Source organism: Phasianus colchicus, chromosome 19, assembly GCF_987193195.1.
Source record: "Phasianus colchicus chromosome 19, bPhaCol1.hap1.1, whole genome shotgun sequence".
Classification (NCBI taxonomy): domain Eukaryota; kingdom Metazoa; phylum Chordata; class Aves; order Galliformes; family Phasianidae; genus Phasianus; species Phasianus colchicus.
The window spans coordinates 12,169,042-12,192,382 of NC_143454.1; the positions used below are offsets into that span (position 1 = coordinate 12,169,042).

Below are 23,341 nucleotides of genomic sequence, written 5' to 3' on the forward strand. Positions count from 1 at the left end.
GGCCTTGTGAAGTGGAATGAAGAGGGGGCTGCACCTAGGGAATGCCTCACAGAGCCAGCTGGACTGTGAGCAATGCCAGCGCTGTCAAATGGTCACTGCATGAATTATTGACAATGTTCCTCTGTGCAAACACCAGGTCACCTGTGCGCCGCTGCCTGGCAGCGTGTTCCTGGGGCAGCAGTGCTACATCCATAACTGCTGTCGACTGTGCTGCACGCCTTCCCAGGGAGAACATGCAGCAGCGCAGTGCATGTGGGGCACCTCAGCCTGTGTGGGTGGGCCCTGGGCAGTGTGCAGCAGTGCCTGACAGCAGATGGAGGGCAGGGCAGTGTGTGCTGCACGGGGAGCCCCACGGTGCCCATCCTCAGCAGGAAAGTGAGGTGAGCACCACCCCTTCACCACAGGGCTTGCAGAGAAAACGTTATTTCCCCAAATGTGTTCATCATTCAAAATCATTCAAGCAAAAGTCTCCATCTTACTGTAGCTATTACTCATAATCGGAGATCCTGGGTATGCGCAGCCCTGGGTAATTAAGCATGTGCTTTTTCTGCCCTCTGTTTGGGTAGAAGGGCAGCTACAGTTCAGCTCCAGGCTGTCCTGCAGAACAGACAGGGTTGCTCCCGGTGGGGCATGGATGACCCCTCTCCACTGCAGAGCTGTGGCAGCACCTTGGGCAAGCTGCTCCCTTCCACCTTGTGATGCTTTGAGCCTGGCTTGCAGGGGGGGCTGATGGGAGCCCTGGGCTGCCCCTTCCTGTGAGGAATGCCTCCACCTGTTCTGCAGCACGAGCGCGGTTGGCTGTTGGCTGTGGCTGTCTCTCTTGGTGCTCTGTGACTCACAGCTGTCATCAGCAGCGCTGCTGTATGCTGGTGTTCCTTACGCCATAACTGAACTGGGCTACAATATGTAGGCTGTTCTGGAAGTAATGCCTCCTATTTTTTCCATGGAAACTATAATACATAGGCCAGCTGTGCAGCTCTGAGCCCGACCTTAGGCACAGGCATTGCCCCAGCCCTGGACCTGCACCCCGAGGGCTTTGCACACTGTGTGTGGGCTGTGCCGCTGCGATGAGCAGAACTGCTGTCCCTGCGGGGCTGCACAGAGTAACTGACCTCACAGCCTTTCCTTTAGTTCAGTGAACTGTTTAAGCATGTGCTTAAAATGGTACATACGTTTTAGTGCTTTGCTGACCTGGGGCTAAGTGAGGAACTGATAACACAAGCATAGTGTTTCCTTTTGTGTTCAGGCTCCTGCATGAACTGCAGCTTTGCCTGGGGAGTTGCAAAACCAGCACAAATGTGCAGGATGACTTCGAGCTGCTCACTGCTATGCTGTGGCACAGCACCCAGTGTGAGGCTGTGGGCTGTGGCCAGGCGGGCAGGGACTGGCTCTGTGGTGCTGCTGGGGCTGGTGGTGAGCAGGACTGGCTGCCCCACCGTGATCCAGTCCAAGGAACCCTGGTGAGTGGGCAGCAGCAGCATGCAGGCAGCTCAGTGCAGCATTACCACCTTTGTCCTTGTGTTCTGCCCTTGATTTGTTCAGTAAAGGTTAATGTTGCTCATGGCTGTAGGCAGTTTCCAGCTGGAGGGCACAGCACATTCCTTTGCCTTTCCCACCTATCAGTGCTCTCACCTTGAGACCCTAGAGAGCTGTCCTCCCACTCAGTGTGCAGGAGGTGCCGTGTGTTCAAGGTAAGACACCATTGGCCTGGTCTGCCCAGCTGTGTGCTCCCCAGCAGAGGGGATGGCTCTGGTCCCTGTCCCCACACAGTGCCCAGCGCCAGGCCTCAGGGAGCAGCGCCACAGTTGTGCTGTTGAGAAATTCATGGACAATTCATAAATGTGTTTTACAGACAGCTGTTAGCATGTGCTGAGCAGAGCTCATTTTGTCAAGGAAAGCCTGTTACAGGATTATAGCAGGGCTGCTTAAATATTATGATCCATAACATATAAATAGTGGGCTGAGCGCTGCGCACACAGCACCGTGCGCTCTGCCCAGGCTCTCACAGGAAGATCAAACTTGCAGTAAAATGAAATGCAAAAAGTGCTGTGGGACCTGGTGGGCGGTCTGGAGGTTTTGACTCCCAAAATATCACTGCTGTTCAAGATCGTGTCACTACCTGAAGAGCTCCGGGATCCCCCCATTGAAGAGCAACCCACGCACATTCTGGGAGGCAGCAGGTGGTGCCCCGCAGCAACTCGAGAGCCTGTCCGCAGTGCTGCTTTGCTGTAGCTCAGACACTTTTAAGAAATGGTGTTTAGCTGCTGATCTGCCAGGGCAGTGCAGTGCCCAAGCCTGTGCTGCCCTGAGGATGGGGATATGTGGGAACTGCCTCAGCTTCTGAGAAGGAGTACCTGGAGCCCTTTGGGGCGCACTCAGCCCATGCACATCCCTCCTTCTGCCCACTGCAGTCTGCCTGTGTGTCTGTGCCTGGGACGTGTGCTGGCAGCTGCACTCTTCCCATGCCTGGACTGAAACCTCCACAGAGATACCAGGATATTTCTACTTTTAGAAAGCTATCCTGGGAGCCAGAGCCCAGCTGATGTGGACAGTGCATGTGGCAGGAGAACTTGTGAGAAAAGGCACTGTCTGAATAAAAAACAAATGTACCCTTGGAAAAGAAATACATGCAAAGTATTCAGGGGATAACATTGTACTTGCAAATAGTTATGCTTTTGAGGAACTTTATCTGGTAGATGGACCAACTGCAGTATGGTTAGTCACGTACTTAGTGCTATGGGAATAAGTATGTGCTGATTCAGAGCCTGTGCTCGTGCCCTGTGGAGGAGCAGCACTGTGCCCATCTCAGCCCTGCGTACAGCAGCTCTGTGTGCCCTGAGCAGTGCCAGCACCGGGCAGCTCCTCCAGGGGCAGAGCAGCAGCAGCTGAGCTGTGCTGGGAGCGATGGCAGCTCATGCCAGGCACACAGGGGTGTATGTTTGCAGTGTATGGTGGAATGTTTTGTGGATGCTAAGCAGCAATTAAAGTCTTCCTTTGGAATAGATTCATTTCACACTGCCATGGTAGCAGGGAGGATCTTATTGAAACTGTAGGATTTTTAATATTATTACGCTAAAGACTCTCTCAGTATTGGTGTCTCCGTAGAGGGTCATTAGTGCACTGTAATGGGTAACAACTTCTCCAGTTCAGGAAATCTTGTTGTATTTGTAATGGGACGTCTGGGGCATATATTATGTATGGGACATATATTTCTCATTTCCACCAGGCATCATCTTTCCTTTTCTCTAAATTATTCTCTGAATCAAAATATATATATATATCTTTCCCCTCAAAAAAAGACGTATTCCTTATCTCTCTATTTTATTTTAATCTTTGAACCCAGAAACCACTACGACCAGGGCTGTACATGCTGTACAGAGGAGTGCTCAGCCATGCAGTGAGGGAAGGCCATGGGGCCCAGCTGTGCTGGAGCCAGAGTGCCATGTTGTGGGGTACACAGCACAGCCCCAGAACACTGCTGCCTGCCTTGTTATAAAGGTTCTCACTACATCTTCACAGAACTTTTCTTACTGCACTTCATACCCACTGCTCCCAGACCAGACTGAGGACAAGAACCGGTTGCTGCCCTCCTCTTTGATTCTCCTCCAGCTTAATGCTTTCCTCTGTACTGCACTTTGCTTCTCACCTCTGCTTGTTTTTGTTTCATTCTTTCTTTCCTCTAATTTTTTCATTGCTGTACTAAAGGCTGTAGATGTTGGCCTTACACTGGCGTTCTACTCTGTGGGTTATTACCCCCGCAAGCACGGCGCCCAAACCTGGGTGCAGGACAGCTGCAGCGTTACCCTATGGCTGCCGGTGTAAGCTGTGCCGTGGTTTGCATCAGCCGCTAACTCGGTGCGTTCTCAGTGCCATCGCCGGAACGTGACAGCACGGAGCCCGGCGGAGCTCCGCGGCAGCTCAGGTCAGGGTGTCTCCGCGCTGCGGGGCCGCGTGCCCCGTTCGGTTGCAGGCGGCGGCGGGCGCCGGGCGGATCGCTGAGGTCGGATCGGCCCGCAGCTGTTCGCAACGCCGCCATCGGCCCGGCGAAGCACGAGGGCACCGCGCACCTCAGCGCCGCTCCTCCCGGCAGCAGCCGCGCGCGGAGCCCGAAGGCTGCATCCCGTGTCGGGGTGAGGACGTGGGCGAAGCGATTCTGAGACCCCGACCCGAGCGGCAGTCAGCGGCCGCATCGTTCTCTTTAGAAAGTTTATTTTTGGGCACCGCTGAACTCCCGGCTTCCCGGGCCGGCGGAGCACGGCCCCCAGCCGGGCCGCAGCGGACCCCACGCGCCAGGGTTCCTGTGGGTGGGGCGGCCGTCGTTTCGGCGGCGCGCCGGTCCGGCTCCGCGCGGGGGAAGCAGCGCCGCACGGCCGCGGTGAGTGCGGGCGGCTGGAGCGGGCGCGGGGCCGGGGCGGGGGGCGCGGATCGGGGCGCGCCGGAGCCGCGCGGCGCGGAGGAGCCGCTCCCAGGGCCGGCCCGGGCCGCCGGTGTGGCCCTGCCCGCCGCCCCCCGCGCTAGGCCGCTCCCCCGCCCCGCCGCTCCTCCCGCCGCGCCGCCCCCGCCCCGCCGGGCGATGAGGAGCTGCTTCTGCCTGCGCCGAGGGAGCCGCGAGCCGCCGCCCGCCGCGCGGGGAACAGTTAAGTGTCCCCGGCCCCGCCGCCCTCGGCCGGCCGCGCTCCGCGAGGGAAGGAAGGAGGGTAGGAGGGCCGGGCCTGCGAACGCTCGCGGCTCCGCGCGAGGCCGGGCCGGGGCACGGGGGAGCGGAGCCGAGCCGAGCCGAGCCGTCCGCGGCCCTCGGGGAGGCGCGGCCCGGGGCCGCAACCGCAGCCGCGGCGCCCCCCGCGCGGGGCCGGGCCCGCGGGACGCCGCCGTGCTGCTCGGCGCCGGGCGCGGCCTGCTGCGAGGCTCGGCCCGAGCCGGGCTGCCGCTGCGCGGAGCGGGGCTGCGGGTGGGACGCCGGCCCGGCGTGCTGGGGAGTTCGCTGCGAATTTTGTTCTCGGCCGCTTAGAGAGAATTGCAGCAGCGCTGCATTATGTGGTCTTTCGCTGCAAGCGTTTACGGCACGGATTTGCTTGACTGTTGTTTTTTTTTTTCACCTGTTCGCAGAGGTTTCTGCACAGCTGGAGGTGATCAGCGCGTGGTGTCTCCTTGCCGTCCCAGCCGGGACGGGGTGCTGAGCTGCCCACGCTCTGTTTGCTCCCCTCCTGCATTCCCAGCACTCAGCGTCTCCCTGTGGTGCCCAGGAAGGGTCACAAGGACCCTCTGAGCTTCACCCCCTCCCATGCGTCCTCAGAGCCAGGACAGTCACAGCTGGGTTATGATAGTGCAGGTCCTAGGAGGTGTTCAGTGCCCGGGCCGACAGCCGTGTACCTGCGTCCTGTATTTATCAGGCATCGCTGTGCCCAGCTTTGTGGTTCAATGTTGTGCCTGCAGCTCCTGGCTGAGGTGGCCTTACCCATGAGGTGTTCTGGGATGAAGCCTCAGTTTGAGCTCTTGAAGGTGTAAGATAAATACAAAATGTTCCGGTTTGTGACATGTGCTTCCCTAAGTGAGTCCCAGGCTTCAGGCCTTGCAGCCCCCAGGTGCAGAGATGGAAATAAATGACCCAAGTGTCACTGGAACCCTGGGGAAGGTCATCTGTGTGTGGAAATCTATTTTGGGTTGAAACAGGATACTTCACAAATGGGTGTCCCCAGTTAGAACTGCCGCGCAGCAACTCAAGAGCTCTGTTTTGATCAGTCCTGGACTTCTGTTCCATTCAGGTCCATCGCAGCGAATGGGGCTCTCGCAGCTGGTGCAGGGACGGCTGTGTGGAGAGTGGGTGTGCGGGTGACTGCTGGCGAACCTTTGTTTGCAAGAAAGATGACCTTGAATCTGTCTGCTTGTAACTAATGTGTGACCAGGTCCCTAGCCATGTGTTCTGCTGTTGGCTCCTAATTTCTTTGACCCAAATGTCAGTTGTCTGTGCAAGCAGCCATGCTGTGCCTTGTGATCAGAGTGATGGAGCAGAACTGTGGACGAGTTTCCAGCAGCACCTGCTCTGGTTTGTTGGACTCTCTCCTGCGCAGTACAGGAACATACTGAGATAGGTGGTGTTTTGTTTGTTTTTTCCAGTTTTGCCTTAGCTCATGCTTTTGATGCCAGCAAGCTGACTTGTGCAGTTGACACAATAGAAGGGAGGGATGCCATCCAGAGGGTCCTGGACACGCTCATAAAGTGGGCATACAAGAATCTAATGAATTTTAACAAGGCCAAGTGCAAGGTGTTGCATTTGAGTCAGGACAATCCCAGATACGAGTACTGACTGAGAGAAAAGCTCCTTGAGAGCAGTCCTGTGGAGGAGGAGTTGTGGTTCTGGTGGAATAAAAGCTGACATGAGCCAAGTGTGTGTGTGTGCGGCCCAGAAGGCCAGCAGTATCCTGAGCTGCATCAGCAGAGGGGTGGCAGTTGGGTAAGGGAGGCGATTGTCCCTCTCTGCTCTGCTCTTGTGAGGCCCCATCTGGAGTACTGCATCCAGGCCTGTGACCCTCCGTACAGGAGGGATGCAGAGCTGTTGGAGCGAGTCCAGAGGAGGGCCACAGAGATGATCAGAGGGCTGGAGTACCTCTCCTATGACGACGGGTTGAGAAAGTTGGGCTTGTTTAGCTTTGAGAAAAGAAGGCTCCAGGGAGACCTCATTGTGATCTCACCAACTTTCTACAGTCTGATCATGATAGGACAAAGGGGAATGGCCTTGAACTAAAATAAGATAGGTTTAGGTTAGATGTTAGGAAGGAATGTTTTTACTCAGTGAGCTTCTGGAACAGTTTGCTCAGAAAAGTTATAGATGCCCCACCTCTGGGAGCATTCGAGGCCAAGGTGGATGGGATCCTGTGCAGTCTGATCTAATGGTTGGCAACCCTGCCCATGGCAGGAGAGTTGGAATTAGATGATCTTTAAGGTCTCCGTTCTGTGATTTTCTTCTCTGTAGGACAAGCAGGTTGGTGCCAAAGCACAGGGCTTACAGTTGTGGGAAGAACCAATGAGCTGCTTCTTTCTCCTGACTCCCTCTATTTAGCCACAGAATCTGGCCTGCCTCCCTGCAGTGTGAGGCTTCTACAGCACATACATCAGGCACTGGCTACTCACCTGCCACCCACTCTTGGTCTTGGTTCTTGAAAAAGAGCACTGAGAAGGAGAGCACTCCGTGAGTTCAGCGTAATGTGTGGATTTCTGGAGCTGCACTTCTGTGTGTGTCCCAGCCGTGATGCAGCAGTGCGGGCGGTTGGGTCACCGGGGCACAGTGCTCCACTCCAAGTAGATAGTGAGGCCAGCAGGAAAGCATGCCTGGGATCATCAGAGATGAGCAAGCAAGGAAACAATTGAGAGAGAGCACAAAGTAGATGTAAAGGGAGAGCTCAGGCACTACGGCACAGTGAGCCCTGGCTCCGAGTACAGACTGTGCTGGGGGCTTCCTGTATTACATGGCGCTGTGCCTGCAGGTCATGGCCTCCAGTCTGTGACTGTGGGGCTGGGCAGGAAGCCGCCATGGGTGCATGCAGCAGTCTTTGTTCTGTGGCTGGAGTGGAGCATCCTTGCACACAGACTGCAGGGAGCTGGGGTGGCTGCCCCATGTGGAGCCTGCCTGATGTGGGCTGCCTGTGGAGCCATGGTTGAAGCTTTTGGGGTTGAAGCTTTGCTGCTGAGGAGCTAGGGGTGTTTTGCTGCTTTTCAGGAAGGTCAGCTTCTGGTGTTCCTGAGGCCACTCCAGAGCAGGAATCTCTCTGTGCCCCAGGCCAGTACTGCACTGAGTGAGTGGGGCTGAGCTGGGCCTCTTCCTGTCCAGGACTGCGTCCGACTTCCCCAGGCTGGGAGCAGGAAGTGCCCTGCTGCTGGGAACAGCCTCCAGGGAATGTGCTTCGAGCAGTGCAAAAAATGCTGTGATTGTTTGGTTCCCAGATTTACCCTGCAGGGGGGTGGTGGGGCTTTGGGGAGCACCAGGCCGTCCTTGGTCATCAGCCGAGTCCTCAGGCACTGCCACACTGTAGGCAGGTCAGCGGTGTGGTGTTTGAAGAGAACTTCTCTGAAACAACAAGCTATCTAATGGATGTATTTATAGAATCTTGTTCCTTAATTTAATCTGCTCTTTCACTGTTTGTTTTTTATTTTTAAGTTCAAAGGTGTGATAGCAAAGAAACTAAACTTTGCAGGCGCCCGAGGGGGAGTTGAAATGTAACTCCTGGTCTGCATCAGCCCGAAGCTCTGCTCTGACCTGTTCCGAGTTCAGAAAAACATTTACCAAGCACGCAGGCCAGTTCTGCTGCTCTGCACCAGCTCCAGCTCATCCCAGTGCCCCGCGGGTGAGAGCTGCCCCGCCGTGCCGCACAGCCTGGGGTCAGCCGGGTGCCATCCTGCAGGGTGCCATGCTGGGTGGTAGCACCACCAGCAGGAGGCTTCGTGTGGGCCCTGACCAAGTGTGTGTTGGTGTGTGTGTTGGTGCGCGTGCTGGGTGCTCACCCAGGTGCTGGGGTAGAGCTCTGTTGGTGGTGGTCTTTTTACCACGCGCTTGTTCCCGCTGCTTTGTAGGCTTTAGGCAGTCTGGTTTGGTTGTTTGTGTGGCATTGTTATTTACATAGGCCCCAGATTTGCTCTTTTTTGTTGCCTGCAGCACCGTGTTGGTTCAGACTGGGCACTGTGAAGTGTAACCCTGGTCCTGCTGGCACCAGCACTCACCTCTGCCTTTTTAGAAGCAGTAAGTAACCTGCCATCTCTGCAGCCTCAGTGCTGGGCTTGGTCCCCCTGAGGAGACCCTGCCTGCAGTTTGTCTGCCTGCCCGCCTACAGCAGCGCTTGTGCCAGGTGCTGCCGTTGGATCTGCAGTGCTGGGGTGTCCTGGGGCAGTCCTGTCTGAGCCAAGGGCCCTGCCCTGCTGCCGCTGCAGGAAGATGTGCCAGGGCAGGGGCACCTCTCCTCTCCCATGAGCTCTTTGGACAGCTTTCCTCTCCTCCTGCTTCCAGCAACAGCATCTCTCCAAGATGGGTTGGTTTCACCTGCTTCTCTCCCTCTTTGTGTCATTCTCTGCCCTAAAGTATTCGGTGCTGTTCTGCCTTGCTCATGGGAGATGCTTGGGCTCCTTGAAGGCCTCTGTCTGCTTTGCATCAGACCATCCTGTGCTGCTTCGTCTGTGTTCCCCTGGCACTCCGCCACAGGCACAGTTTTGCATACAGACACATTTGTGCTGCTATGTGGCCGTGGCTTGGTTCAGGGGTGTGTGGTGGGGCTGAAGCCTCGCAAGAGTCCTCATCGTGCCCAGTGCCTGTCATGGGTGGGAGCCTTAAGCTGAAGCCATGGGGAGCAGATTTCTTGCCGCTTAAAATAGCAGAACAGCTTCAGCCAGCCTTAGTCAAGGATGGAATTTGTTCTTATTTGGGAGGGAAAGGATGAGTTTGGGTTTTCCCATCGTTGCTAGATGGAGACCAGCCCATGCAAAATATGCTGGAAATGATAAAATTAATCTCAGAAGAGGCTGTTGACCCAAATTCCAAACCTGTTGGGCATTGCACAAGTGTGTTGTCTGATCAAAAACAAACAAAAGCACAGAAGGTGTGTCTACCTGATCCTGCATTTGACTTGGCAGCCCATGGTTTTCGGGCACAGGCTCTGTGGCATGCATGTGGGCTTCCAGTGCTCTGTTCCTCCAGGGAGTGCATGCTCCCAGGCAGCCCCTTAACTCTGCTGCTTTCTTTCAGGATCAGTCCACAATGCCTGAAGTGCGAGATCTCTCCGATGCCTTGCCTGATGTGCCAATGGATCCCATCACAGGGGTTGGCGTGGTTGCGTCCCGGAGCCGCGCACCGACAGGCTATGATGTAGTAAGTAGAGCTAGTTCAGCTGCTGTTGCAAATGCTTTGGTTCTGCATTAATGAAACTTTGCTGGGAATAGTATCTCTTCCAGCCAGGATTTGCCATCAGACATTGTTGTAAGAAGTAATTTGGTGTCTGTATGCCCACCTTGCAGCCCAGGGCACTCAGCAGTGCTTTCCCTGGATGGAGGTCTGTAGGTGCAGTTGCGCAACTTTGTGCTTCTCCTCCAGAGCATAATTACCTGGAGGAGGGGCTCTGAGAAACAGCTGGCTGCTGTGGCATGCAAATTTAATAATCCTAGTAACTGCCATCCTGAAGGATTCCTAAGTATCGCACAAATTACATCTCCAAATAAATGGATCCCACATCAGCTGTTTAATCCCACATATCAGCACTGCATAATAATGATGAGAAGCTCCAGATTGGGAAGCAAAGAGTTTCACAACCAGCTGAAATTGTAAGGGCGATTTTGATGGACAGAATGCAAACCTCTAAATTAAGCTTTGGCAGGAGGCTGGGCAGCAGGAAAAGGCAGCTGGATCCAGTGGAGATGAATATGTGAATGGATAGATGGAGGTCTTTGTTTAACAGCTGCTTGTTCCCTGGATTAGTTGCTGTATAACCAACAAGGTGATTTTATTTGCCTATAGATGAGTGAGTGTCCTAGGTAGCAGAACGTCACGAAGTACTGACTTTGCAGAGCAGTGTAGGGAAGGTTTGGCCTATAGCTCATCTTTCTGTGTGTCCTGCGCCAACTATGCTGCATTGCATCTTGGGTTTCAGTCACACAGCTCGTGTAGCTCACATCCTCACAGCCCTGGGTTGCAGTGTGCCCCGTGCTGCTGTGTGAGAAGGAAGGAAATGGGTCGGGCTGCAGTAGGGAGGGGTGAATTGTGAAAAGGCTTCTGAAAGGCAGAAGGTTTTTTGCATTTACTGCATTTTTCTGAGCACTGATTGCCTGTGTGAGCCAGGCTGTGTAATTAGCTGCTTGCCCTGATAAAGGAGCATGGGGCAGTGTGAGAGACATGATAACAGAATAGCATTCAGCCTAAATGACTGGGCAGAGACCTCACTTGCCCCAGATAGCATGTGTGGAGTTTAATGGGGGCTGCAGCCCTAACACTGTTTAAACTAAACAAGATAAAAGATTTTTCCTGGGGCTTAATCCAATTATAGTAGTGTTGCAATAATGCTTGAGAATGTGGGTCGCTCTCTCCTAGGGGGCATGGGGAGGAGTCTGCCGTGCTTCTGATTTTTGTCTCACTTTGTGTTTACAAGAAGCTCTCCTCTGACTCTGGGGCCAACAGCTTCTGCTGTAGGCACTGAGGTGTCTGCTGCCTGCAGCAGCTCTGCCCATGGTCTGTGCATGCAGCAGGGTACCTCTGCACAGGGTCACAGCTGGTGTCCCACTATGCAGTACCTGTGGTGGTGTGGCCTTATCCACCATGGATGGGTGCACTCAGGGCAGCACTTCCCTCAACCTCCAGAATCCGGGCTGTAGTGTCTCAAAGCAGGAAGCCAAGCACGCCCTGACCGCAGGTAGCTTTGGGATGGTTTTGCAGCTCCCTGGGGGATGGATCTCTTTGCCCCTTGCCACAGCATCCTGTAGCACTCTGTTCCAACACTGGGCTCAGCACTGTGGGAATGCTTTTCCTCTTAGCAGTAATGAATTGGTCATTGTGTCATTTTGTTGGTGGGTTTGAATTCTGTGATGGCATAATAACCAGTTCTTTTTTTCTGAGCCAGATGTATTATATGTAGGCTTTATCTAGTTTTCCCTTCATCTGTGCACTGTTCACAACACGCAGCCATCTACTTCCCCCTCTTCTGCCCAATGGAGGGCAGTGCCTGGGGTGCTGCCCGCCCAGGTGGCGGTGGCAGGGACTGGGGGGATCTGAGATATTTTTTTTCATCCTTTATTTTTTTTTCTTTCAGTAGTTTTCTTAATTATTCAAACAACTCATTTCCCTTTCTGTCTGCTTAGGAAACAGCTGCTGGCACTTTGGCCAGATCTTTTAGTAGCTGGAGCACTAAAGAACGCATTTTGCCATAACATACAGAGTGTGTCTGAACTCAAATTTCTGAAAATCCACCCCAACTGGCACTGCTGAGTGCAGAGGTGGGCAGGAAGGGTGAGTGGGGAGCTTTGCAGCATGGCACAGGCTGCAAGCAGCACAGACTGTGCTTTGCTGCTGCCTCTCTGGGTGTCTATAGAGCTGTGAGTGGGAGTCCCTCCTGTTGGGTTTCAGTCCATTCTGGGGTGGGAAGGCATGAAGAGCAGCTGAGCTGACCCATGCCCCTGCCCCCTCGGTAAGGTCAAGGTGGGTGTGCTGGGCACCCATTACCAGGCACCTGCTCTTGTCCCCTGTGTTCAGCCTGGACAGGGGGACATGGCTGGGGCTGCTTGGGGCCACAGCCCTTCCTCATCCCTTCTCCTCAGTGCAGCCCCCACGGCCATGCCCTCGTGCACAGTGCTGCTTGGGTGCAGCTCCACTCCAAGGTGCTGGGATCCTCCCCACCTGCTGGTGCCCAGAAGATGATGCAAGAACTTTCTCATTTGTGTTACTCTGTTTTCTTTCCCTGTGAGTTTTCTGACAAGTTAATGCATGCTTATATCTAAGCTTAGAAAAAGGATTCACCAGGACGATGTGAAGCCACAGCACTCAGGATTAATTGCTGGGGATGGTGCCTGCAACTGCTGCATTTCAGCAGAAACAAGAAGGGTTCTCTTGGCTTGCCCTGCCCATGGGCACTGGGAGCCAGTAAGACCTGGTTTCCTGCTCTCAGTTCTGCAGCGCTATGGGAGGCGGTTGGGCTGTGAGGGGCGATGGGGGCATCGAGGCAGTGCAGGAGGGAAGTGGAGCCTGATGGGCCAAGAGCTTGTCTTGATGACTCGCTGGTAAACTAGCTTCAGCTGCTGCATGTGGTAACTGTGGAGTTAGAATTGCAGGGTACTTCCCTAAAAGGGTTTGTGGTGTGGCTTTGCTGTTGTTTTATTGTTGCTTTTTGAGGGCTTTTTTTCATCGCTGAGTCAGGGTGGGACACTGCTGGGCTCTGCTGCTTGGGGCAGGCGCTGGTGGCAGCTCACAGTCCGCAGTGGGAGCTGTTACCATGTCCTGTACCTAGGAATGAGCTCAGCAGGGATTTGTGAGCAGAAGATGCTGAAATGTGAAGAGCAACCCATGCACTGTGTTGCCTTTATGTTAGACGCACATTTCTCTCCTGCTCTTTGGATAATGGGAGGGTGAGCATGCACCTTGCCTCCTGCACTCTGCACAGAGCCTCTGCCCTACAAAATATGGGTGCAGACAGTACCAAAAGATACCAGCTTCTTTGTTTTCAGGCTGCACAGGAGCCAAGGTCTTGCTTAGTTCGGTGTGATCATGGCTTAAGAAACTGCAGAGGGGAGGTTTGCTCCTTCTGCTGTGCTTACTGTCCTGTGCGACTCCTGGTGGGAGCTGTCAGTGGGATGTTAGGGGAGTGTATGACTTGTTTGCTGTCCCCTCTGCTTAGTGAGCATGCCCTCTGGGCAGGGCTTTCTGCCCCCCCGCTGCTGGCACAGGCCTGCTCTGGCCCCCAGTGCCCCTTATGCTGTGCCCTGAGCCACTGCGAATGACATCTGCTGCTGCCTGCCTTCCTGTGTGCATTTGTCTCTTCCATGCAGAACCTGTGGTGTTTCCCTCACCCTCCAGTTTGCTACTGATTGTACTGAATGCAGTCACTGTCACAGCTCCACAACTCATTTGATGTGATGCTTTAATCTGGTTGAAATCATGTGTAAAATCACAAGGAAAGACAATGATTTTTGCAGGAGTGCTGTTCTTCCAGCTTCGTTCTGTCAGAAGTGGCCCCATGGCTCCAGGGCAGCCTTGGAGCTGTCACTTTGCGGATAGCTCTCCAGTGCTTTGTCAAAATGGACCCCCCCTTGCAGCTTGCACAGTGTGTGTATAGTGTAATGAATGCCTCAGTATGCTGACTTGTCCAAACTATTGTTTGGAGACTGCACCAGAGTTGCTGTTTCCTCATTAGAATAGTTTTTGTCAGAGTGTCTTTAATCAATGGACTCCCCAGAGACAGCATTTTTAGAACTTTATAATACCTCTTCTTGGAAGTTCTCTGCACTGCACCTTCTGAAGAAACTAACGAGATGCTGTGAGAGTTTGGACTACCGTTAATTAGAAGAGATCTGAGGAAGAGGTACTGCACACACATTAATGTTATCTTGGCTTACACATCTCCTCTATCCCTCTGTCTCTTCTTTCCAGGTTGCACAAACAGCAGATGGCCTGGATGCTGACCTCTGGAAGGATGGCCTATTTAAATCCAAGGTCACACGATACCTGTGCTTCACAAGATCATTTTCAAAAGAAAATGTAAGTCTGTTTGCTAAGTGTCTGCATGATTTGCATTTGTGCCTGGTGTGTTCTTACCTATATAATGATTAAGGTTGTGGAGCCCATTATAATTCAAGCAAGTGTTTAGCTGAACTGAGGTGACCAAGAAGGCAAACTGCAATGGCCAGATACTTTATGCTTTGTCTGTATTCTTTGGGGAAGGAAATCACTGGCAAAATCTGTAATAAAGGCAGTGAAAAAGTGCATGTTTGCATTTCAGCAGCTCCTTTCCGCGAGCATTTTCTCTTAAAATGGGAGCTGCATGCTCCAAGTGATGATGAACCTCTAGCTCTGATCACTTGGAGAATTATGTAATAGTAACAAAGTAAATGCTAGTTGCTGAATCCAGGGGCAGCATACATGTTTTCTTCCAGGATTACCTTTTTTTCTTTTCTTTTTTTTTTTTTTTTTTTGGTGCCAATTCTTCAAAATCTGCCCACACTGTGCATACACTGCCCTGTACTTGTAATCTTCCAGTATGGCTATGAAACACTAGGCTTATTGTCGATTGGTGGCAGCTGTGTGCTCACATCTCCCGTGGAAGGGAGGAGGCCATATGCAGTGAGAGCCTGATGCCTTCTGCTGTGTTCACTTAATTTTTCAGCTGAGGGTAGTGTGAAAACTTTCTGCTTTCCAGAAGAAACTGTTCAATTGTACAATGAATGCACTCCATCTAGTGGGTAATTTTGCTTTTCTTGGTGTTTTAGATATTCTCAGGGACTGAATTCTCAAGGGTATAGTGATATCATTTTGTACTTGAGTCTTTCCTAATAATAGAAAAGCAACTGTGACTTTGGAGGTTGGTTGATCACAGATCTTGAAATGAAAACCAAGGGCCTGTCAATTCCCAGCTTTTGACCTTTATTCCGTCCACTTTCCTGCTGTCCTCCAGATTAAAATAAAGCTCTAAAGCTATGCTTCCTGGGGTCGACAGACAATAATTGTGCAATACATCCTTGAGTAGCTGCAGTAGCAGGAATAATAGCCCAGAATAGGTAGGGAGGATACTAAACAGAAAGATTTGTGATTATTTGGTATTAAGTTTATCTGTGGCTACCTTAAATGCAAGGTTGTCAGAAATAATTACAGGATAGTAGCAACTACTGGCTATCAGAGACAGTGTAAATCCCCTCAGTCAGTGTCTGTTGGGCTTTGGCATGATTCATCTGCTCAGCATGGTTTGGGAATGCATTCCTCATATTTATGAGGAATGAATTAAAGCAAATGTAGCAGGAGGGCTGCGGGGGTCTCAGCTGTGCAGCAGACGGAGGTGCGAGGAGCAGCACAGGCACGGTGCCCCACGCTGGGGCTGTGAGGCAGCCTGTTGGGGTGCTGGGCTGGGGCACCGCTGGGCAGCTGCTGCACTGAGCCGTGCTCCCACGCCTGATGGCTGGCGAGGAGCTCCCTCTCTTTGGAGGCCCGATTTCCCGAGGGTGGTCAGCCTGCTCGCACCTGCAGGGATTCCCTCCTGAGGCTGCTCCTCCGTCCAAGCTGAACAGAAGGTGCAGAAGATGGCTTAGGATGAAATTTTACTTTTTTCTGTATTGTCTTCATGTTTATAAAGACTGCATAGTAACTAAAGTATAGAGTGGGTTTTTTTTACATACATGAGTGTAGATTGCTGGCAGCAGTGTTGGCTTTAATGAGAACAGCAAAGAAAATCTGGTCTCAATTGTGGAGGTTGTCATTCTGAATTGTGTTTTTAGCTCTTCAAGCCTTGATTAATAGGACAAGGCATCAGTTCAGAATTCATATGGACTCAAATGAAGTTCTTTGTTCCAGATGGCCTGCTTTTCTGGAGCACAGCTTTGTTTGGAGCTAGAACTGTCTTTATTCAGTACTAATTAGCTAACGCATGTAATAACTTTGGCTGTGTCTGCGTGAACCATTTTCTTGTAATGCTTTCTGCCATTGTTGTCACAGAAGCGTTGTGTTGTTCTTTTAGAAGCAGTGAGGGCACTAAGGTTACCTGATTAACTGTTTATTTTCTCTCTTCAGAGTCACTTAGGAAACGTCTTGGTTGACATGAAGCTCATTGACATCAAGGACACTTTACCTGTGGGCTTCATCCCCATTCAAGAGACTGTTGACACACGTAAGTTGAGGCTGTTTCTTCAGTCCCGTGCCCTGGTGCCTGTTGGTAGGCCATGTCCTGGGCAGAGGGATGCTCTGAGTGTGTCTGCTCTGTGAGGCACAGGCACATTTCAGGGCAGCTCTTCCTGTATTCCCCAAACTCATTAGTACTGCCTGGCTGCCATTGGCCTGCTTGCATGAGTGGAAAGGAAGAACTTGTCCTTCAATCTTGCAGGGTTGGACTGGGCCAGTAAGGGACAGAGCTGCCATGCTGGGAGATATTCACAGGCATGTGCTGAAAGCACAGGGTTTGTGCACAGTGCTGTGTACCACCTGTACACAGCTTTGTACCACCTGCACAAACACAGGCACAGGCCTCAGCACAGAGTGCTGAGATGTTTGAGCTTGCTGAGAGAATCCAGGAAAAATATTGTCCTCACTTCTGCAAGGCATTAGTGACTTTCTCACAGTGTTTAAGAGAGCAGTTCCTAAGCAGTGTCTTCTGATCCCCTGAGCCTTGTGGCAGCTGCTGATGCTGTGCTGGGTTGAGACAGCCTGGCCTGCAGCAGGCACCGAGTGCTCCTTGCTTCCAGTGCAAAGGGACCAGGGGAGCAGCCCAGGGCAGAAGGCTGGAAGGGTTGCAGGGCACGGGGTGTGACTACACAGGGACTACACTGGGTGCACACTGCTGGCACCTGTCCATGTCAGTAATGAGATCCAGACCTGTTATAGACAGGAAGGAGGCATGTGAACCTGCTCTGCAGGGAATCATTCATTCAGGTCTGCAGCAAATTATGACTTTTTTAGTCCCTGCTGAACTGGTTCTGATTTGAACACGTAACCTAGAAGTGAAAAGTTCTGCAACCTGGTACTGGGTGCCTGAGCTGTCCCCCTTCCCTGGAGAATTCCCAGTGATTCCTGTGCACCCCTGGGAGTGTGGGGTAATTGTCGGCTGCTGGTGCAGCATTTGTAGCAGTGCTGGTAGAAAGGTGAGAGGAGAATTTGTCCTTAATTTAAAATGCATTGGATTTGCAGCCCATATAGAGGCACTGTCTGTATTAATGAAGTGGTGCATATCCCTGTCTCCATTAGCATGACTGAACACATTTCGATTGACTGTTTATAATATGTTTACTTAAAATTAACTCAGGTTAAGCATGAGTAATTAATGGATTCTGCTCCTAAACCAAGTTTGCTGCAGACTCTAGCCAAGTGTGGAAGAGATTGAAGATGAAAGCAAACACTTGGCTTTGTACTTGCTGTAAAAGTCGAATAACAAGCATGAGTTTTCTTTAAAACTGAATGTTTTAGTTACGTGAGTTTCTGTGTTCTCCTCTAAGGGACACTTGACTTACAGTAAATAGGTATAATATTCCCTAGTGGTCTTGACAAAATTTTCAGATGTGAAAGCCTTAAACCCTGAAACAGTATCCTAAAATCATTTTTAGACATGCCAAATAAAGGCCTTATTTTTTCAAAGCAGGAGTGGACTAGAATTTAGGGATATAGATACTGAACATCTATAAAAAGCAGCACTGTGAATGCAAAGGTGAGTGCACAGCTGCTGTACTGTGACACACCTCACTGCCTGTACACTTGTTGGTACTGGACAGCAGGTTTCCAAGGCCAGAATGGATTGCTTTCTCTGAGATACAGATTATGAAACAGGAGGAGCCTACACAGATAGGACTGCTTGCCATCTGGTAAAGTGAGGGCATATTTTTATTCTGGAGGATATTTATTCATATTAAATGGGAGAGGTTTTATTTTCCAGGTGCTTTCAGATTTTTCATTCATTGTCTGCACTTTCCATTTTTCACTTTATCTGTAAACTTCTGTCATGTCTTTTAAGTGTCTGCATGCACAAATGGATACCTCACCTTGCTGACATTGAGGCCCGCAGATTATTTAGGAAGAGGTGGAGCAGATCTGTATCTGTGTACCAGTACCATGTATTATCCTGCAACTGACCCATAACTGGATGTGGATTATCTGCATGCAGACAGACAGCAGCCTTATTATACATCATGTCATGCTACAGATAAACCTGAACTTTGATGGGCTTGACTTATTCATAGTGGATAACATGGAAACAAGTAAAATTTCCCTCTGATGCAGCATATGGAAGGGCTTGCAGGAGACGCTTCTATCCTTTGCATACAGCTCAGCCCAGTTCTCCTGTTGGGGTCCCAGCAGTTACTGCTTTGCAAATCTGATTTTAACCTTACAAAGATGCCACAGCATTTGCAGTGGGAGTATCACTTCAGTGCTAACTGACAGTCAGGCCAGGTTGTAAGCACTTAAAATGTGTGAGAGTTGGACAGGTGAGGTTTATTACTAGCTACTGTACATGGCAGCATGTTTTCTGCTGCTCCTCAGTGTAGTTTGATTGGCTGTCTGGAAGCACTTGGCAAAACAAACTGCCTGGTTGCTTCAGCAGATACTGAGTCTGCTGAGTCAAATCCTACCTTAGAAAGAGGAACTGAATATGAGAATTATATCATAGAATGGCTTTGGTTGGAAAGGACCATAACGATCACCCAGTTCCAACCCCCTGCCATGAGCTAGTTCCCACCCAATGGATCAGAGTGCCCAGAGGTCCATCTAGCCGGGGCTTGGTATAGAGAAGTATAAAAACCACTTGCCACTTCTTTTCTGGGTGCAGTGTGCTATTCTATGTGTGATGTCTTGTCTTCTCTGCAGAGGGAAGTAGGAAGTGTTGGTTTATCACAGTGCCCAGTAACAAATCTCACATAGTATACAGAGAATTCCTGATAGAAAATTTCCTCAGTCATCACATGGCACTGTACTGGTTTGCTGACATACATCTGTTTTTTGGCTCCATTTCCTGCTGTGATGATCTGCCTAATATCTGGAGAGACAATAAATAACATTTGTACACTGATCTTGCATTAAAAAAACAAAACAAAAAACAAAACAAAACAAAAAAAAACAACCAAACACCTCTGTCCTGGATTGTTTTTGCAGAAGAAATAGCTTTCAGAAAGAAGAGGCTGTGCATTAAATTTATCCCTCGAGATTCTACAGAGGCAGCCATCTGTGATATCCGAATCCTGGGAAGATCTAAGCAAGCCCCTCCTCAGTACACGTTCATAGGGTAAGTAGCACTACTCCTGAAGCTGATCCCATATTTTCAGTTGTAGCAAGGCTAAGTGCCTTGTCTTCCTGTAATTACTAAGTGGGTGTTTGTAAGAACTGGGAAGGTCCGTGTGATTACAAGTGTTACTGATTGTGATGTGTGACCTGGAGTCACTGAGCCTGGAGGAACGTTTAGACATTATATTGAAGGACATGGTTTGGTGAGAGCTATTGGTGATAGGTGGATGGTTGGACTGGATGATCTTGTAGGTCTTTTCTAGCCTTGGTGATTCTATGATTTTGTTGTTACTTTTTCAATAAGACTAGAACTTGGCAGAGCTGTTTATGAAATTTAACCATGCTTGATAGTTGTGCATGTATGTGGCATTAATGTCTTCTGTGTTGACTACCCAGGGAGTTGAACAACATGGGCATTTGGTATCGGATGGGCAGAGTTCCCCGCAACCATGAATCTTCACAGCCTGCTGCTCCTTCCCAAGCTCCATCTCCAACACCAGCTCCCAACCTGCCAAGGTGAGTTTTCTGCTTTCCAGCTCTTTCTGCTTTGTGCAACATGGCATGGTGGAATCAAGACCAGGGGCACTGCCTCACTATGAATAACTGTGTGGTATATTTTGTAGTTTCAGTGTACGTGTGAGTTACCCTGGAGGAGGGGCCAGAACTGTAGTCAAGCTGATTTGTCCTTGACTAAAGAGAAGTATGCATACAATCTTTAATGGGTAGGGAGACAAGTTCTGCTCTTTCTTCAAAATCAGTCCACTCATGCTTTGAAGTAGTAGCCCTTTTTTGGTTGTTTTTTGGACCCAACGACTGTGCTTCAGGTTTTCAGTTGACATTGTGTATGCAGAGCAGACTGTTCACTTTGCAGTGAATGACAAAAGCAGCAATTTCAGGCAGACACTGGCATGGCGTCTGTCCAGGTTGTTTTCCCTGTTATATGGTGTCTGTGTGTGTACAAATGTATGCACAAGTATATTTAACGTATAATAGTAGTCCTGTAATGACAGCTTACTTGCTGCATTTCTCTGGAGAAAACAGTGTTGTTAAGCAACAAACCAACCTAGACAGATGTTAAACTGAGCGATTTATACTCCTAGATTTGATGCAAAAGCACAGCCATGTAAGATAGACTTCAGCAAGGCCTTTGACACTGTCTCCCACAGTATTCTCCTGCAGAAGCTGGCAGCCCGTGGCTTGGACAGGTACACTCTTGGCTGGGTAAGGAACTGGCTGGAGGGTCGAGCCCAGAGAGTGGTGGTCAATGGAGCTAAATCCAGCTGGCGACCGGTCACGAGTGGTGTTCCCCAGGGGTCGGTGCTGGGGCCTGTCCTTTTCAATATCTTTATTGATGACCTGGATGAGGGCATTGAGTGCACCCTCAGTAAGTTTGCAGATGACACCAAGTTGGCTGGAAGTGTCGATCTGCCTGGGGGTAGCGAGGCCCTACAGAGAGATCTGGACAGGCTGGAGAGCTGGGCTGAAGCCAATGGGATGAGGTTTAATAAGACCAAATGCCGGGTTCTACACTTTGGCCACAGCAACCCCAAGCAACGCTACAGGCTTGGGGTGGAATGGCTTGAAGACTGTGTAGAGGAAATGGACCTGGGGGTGTTGGTTGACGCTCGGCTAAACATGAGCCAGCAGTGTGCCCGGGTGGCCAAGAAGGCCAATGGCATTCTGGCTTGTATCAGAAGCAGTGTGACCAGCAGGAGTAGGGAAGTAATTGTTCCCCTGTACTCAGCTCTGGTGAGGCCGCACCTTGAGTATTGTGTCCAGTTCTGGGCCCCTCACTGCAAGAAAGACATTGAGGCCCTGGAGCGTGTTCAAAGAAGGGCAACAAAGCTGGTGAGGGGTCTGGAGCACAGGCCTTATGAGGAGCGGCTGAGGGAGCTGGGATTGTTCAGTCTGGAGAAGAGGAGGCTCAGGGGAGACCTTATTGCTCTCTATAACTACCTGAAGGGAGGTTGTAACGAGCTGGGGGTCGGCCTCTTCTCTCGTGTAACTGGTGATAGGACTAGAGGGAATGGTTTCAAGCTTCGCCAGGGAAGATTCAGGCTGGATATTAGGAAATACTACTTCTCTGAAAGGGTGGTCAGGCACTGGAATGGGCTGCCCAGGGAGGTGGTGGAGTCACCGACCCTGGAGGTGTTCAAAGAACGTTTGGATGTTGTGTTGAGGGATATGGTTTAATGAGAACCATTGGTGACAGGTGGATGGTTGGACTGGATGATCTTATAGGTCTTTTCCAACCTTAGTGATTCTGTGATTCTGTGATTCTACTGGTGAGTCTGGTCACACCCAGCCATTGCCAAGGGTCAGCATGTTTTCAACAGATCCCTTTGTTTTTTTGCTTAGTAGAGCAAAATACATATTTTTGCATTAGGCATTTGGTGTACTGCAAGTATATTTACAGTATGACAGTAACTGTTGAAAGCTGAAACATCAAAGGAGTCAACAAAGAGTAATTCCAGAGAAGTTGTATACCAAGGTCACAATCATTCCAGAGAATGATGCTTTTAAACTGCTTTGAACTGTCCCTGAAAAACCTATTGAGTATATTTATAAAGCAGGTGTGTATATTAGAGCCCTCACCTGCACCCCAGACTTAAATCTGCTGTCTTATGGTATCTCTTTGACTTCTCCAAAGAGTTTGGGTGCTTTTTTTCACCAAGACGTTTGCTCAGTCACCGGCTGTGCCTCGGCCCCCTGCTTGCTGTCCTTCCTTGCCAGGTGCTGTGCATGCAGAGGTGCTGTGCAAGCAGAGGTGCTTCCATGTTTCTTGAACAGAAATGGAGGCAGAAGAGGTGAAAAGTCATCAGGCTTCTGAAAGCGTTTTCCTGTGTCACCAGGAGTTATTGCATTGTTTTGAAACACCACTGGCCATAAGGTGTGTGTTGGTGAGGGCCTTGCATGATCAGAGGGAGAGATGTTCTGATTTTAGAGCACAGCTCTTCATTTTCTGCCTGCAGAAAATTCCAGCCTGGGCAAATTTCCACAATAAAGAGAAAAATTATCATAGAGAGAGAACGTCAATGGCAGTCCTTAATCACCAAGTGTGGAAGGGTCACTTTATAGCTGAGCAGGGAAGGCTGCAGAACAGCTTCAGAGCTATTGGGAACAGGGCCAAAATTAGAGCTCAGAGCATCAGCAACAGTCTGAAAAGAAGTGTTTACAAGGCTTATATATTTTATAACCTCTTGTTGTACAGTTTATGGTTTACAATGGCTGCAAGGAAATTGGATCGGTTTTGTTTTACTTGCCAAATAAAGCAAATGTCAAAATAGTCAATATAAAATGTATTCTAATTTGGCTGAGTTAAAACAGCCAGTATGCAGTGGAATAATTGAATGTTACATTAATGCCTCCTAGTAAAAACCACCTGTCTGTTGCCAGCTCTGTTCCCATGCCCACCATGTGATTTAGAGATAACTTTTACATCACCAGCCTGATCATTCAAAGAATCTTTCACGTCTGTTTTTTACTCTGATTATTTATTATTCAATATATTTTTTAAGAAATAGAAATATATATAAGAGTGCACCCTGGAAATATTTCATTATTACGGGAAATGCATGCTACTCGAGAAGCCTTTTCTAATACTATATCAGCAATGTAGTAAGTTACTCAAGTATAATGTTTGTGGAAGACTGTAGTCACAAGTAACCTCTTATTTTTACATCACCGTAGAGAGATGCGATTACAGCTGTAGCCAGTTTGCCATTTTATTCTGTGTGGATGAATTCTGACAGGAGCAGCAATGAGTTGCTCTGCTGCTGTGAGTGCTAAGATCAAACTGGTGAGCAGTGCAGAATGGAGCTCTGTGGAGATCTGGCTCTTAGGCTGGTCAGGTATTTATGCTGTTCTCTTCAGTTGCTGGCTAGCTTTATAAAACAACTTTAAATCAAAATGTTG

At 50.4% G+C, this 23,341-nt stretch overlaps 1 protein-coding gene across 12 annotated transcripts in view; it reads left to right on the top strand.

Annotated features, from left to right (window-relative positions):
* The first annotated feature begins 4,007 nt into the window (after window positions 1-4,007).
* Window positions 4,008-23,341, top strand: part of MVB12B (multivesicular body subunit 12B) — a 50,491-nt gene continuing 31,157 nt past the window's right edge. For 2 of the 12 annotated variants that reach the window (XM_031602005.2, XM_031602006.2), the window contains exons 1-6: window positions 4,518-4,636; window positions 9,728-9,850; window positions 14,108-14,215; window positions 16,235-16,331; window positions 19,298-19,427; window positions 19,823-19,942. In XM_031602005.2, coding sequence (XP_031457865.1) covers window positions 4,574-4,636; window positions 9,728-9,850; window positions 14,108-14,215; window positions 16,235-16,331; window positions 19,298-19,427; window positions 19,823-19,942 — 641 coding nt within the window. In that variant the 5' untranslated portion in view covers window positions 4,518-4,573. Of the gene's footprint in view, window positions 4,131-4,288; window positions 4,376-4,516; window positions 4,637-8,153; window positions 8,340-8,647; window positions 8,732-8,756; window positions 9,018-9,727; window positions 9,851-14,107; window positions 14,216-16,234; window positions 16,332-19,297; window positions 19,428-19,822; window positions 19,947-23,341 lie in introns of those variants that run through there. The other 10 variants (XM_090121668.1, XM_090121667.1, XM_031602009.2 and 7 more) reach the window with 10 other exon arrangements.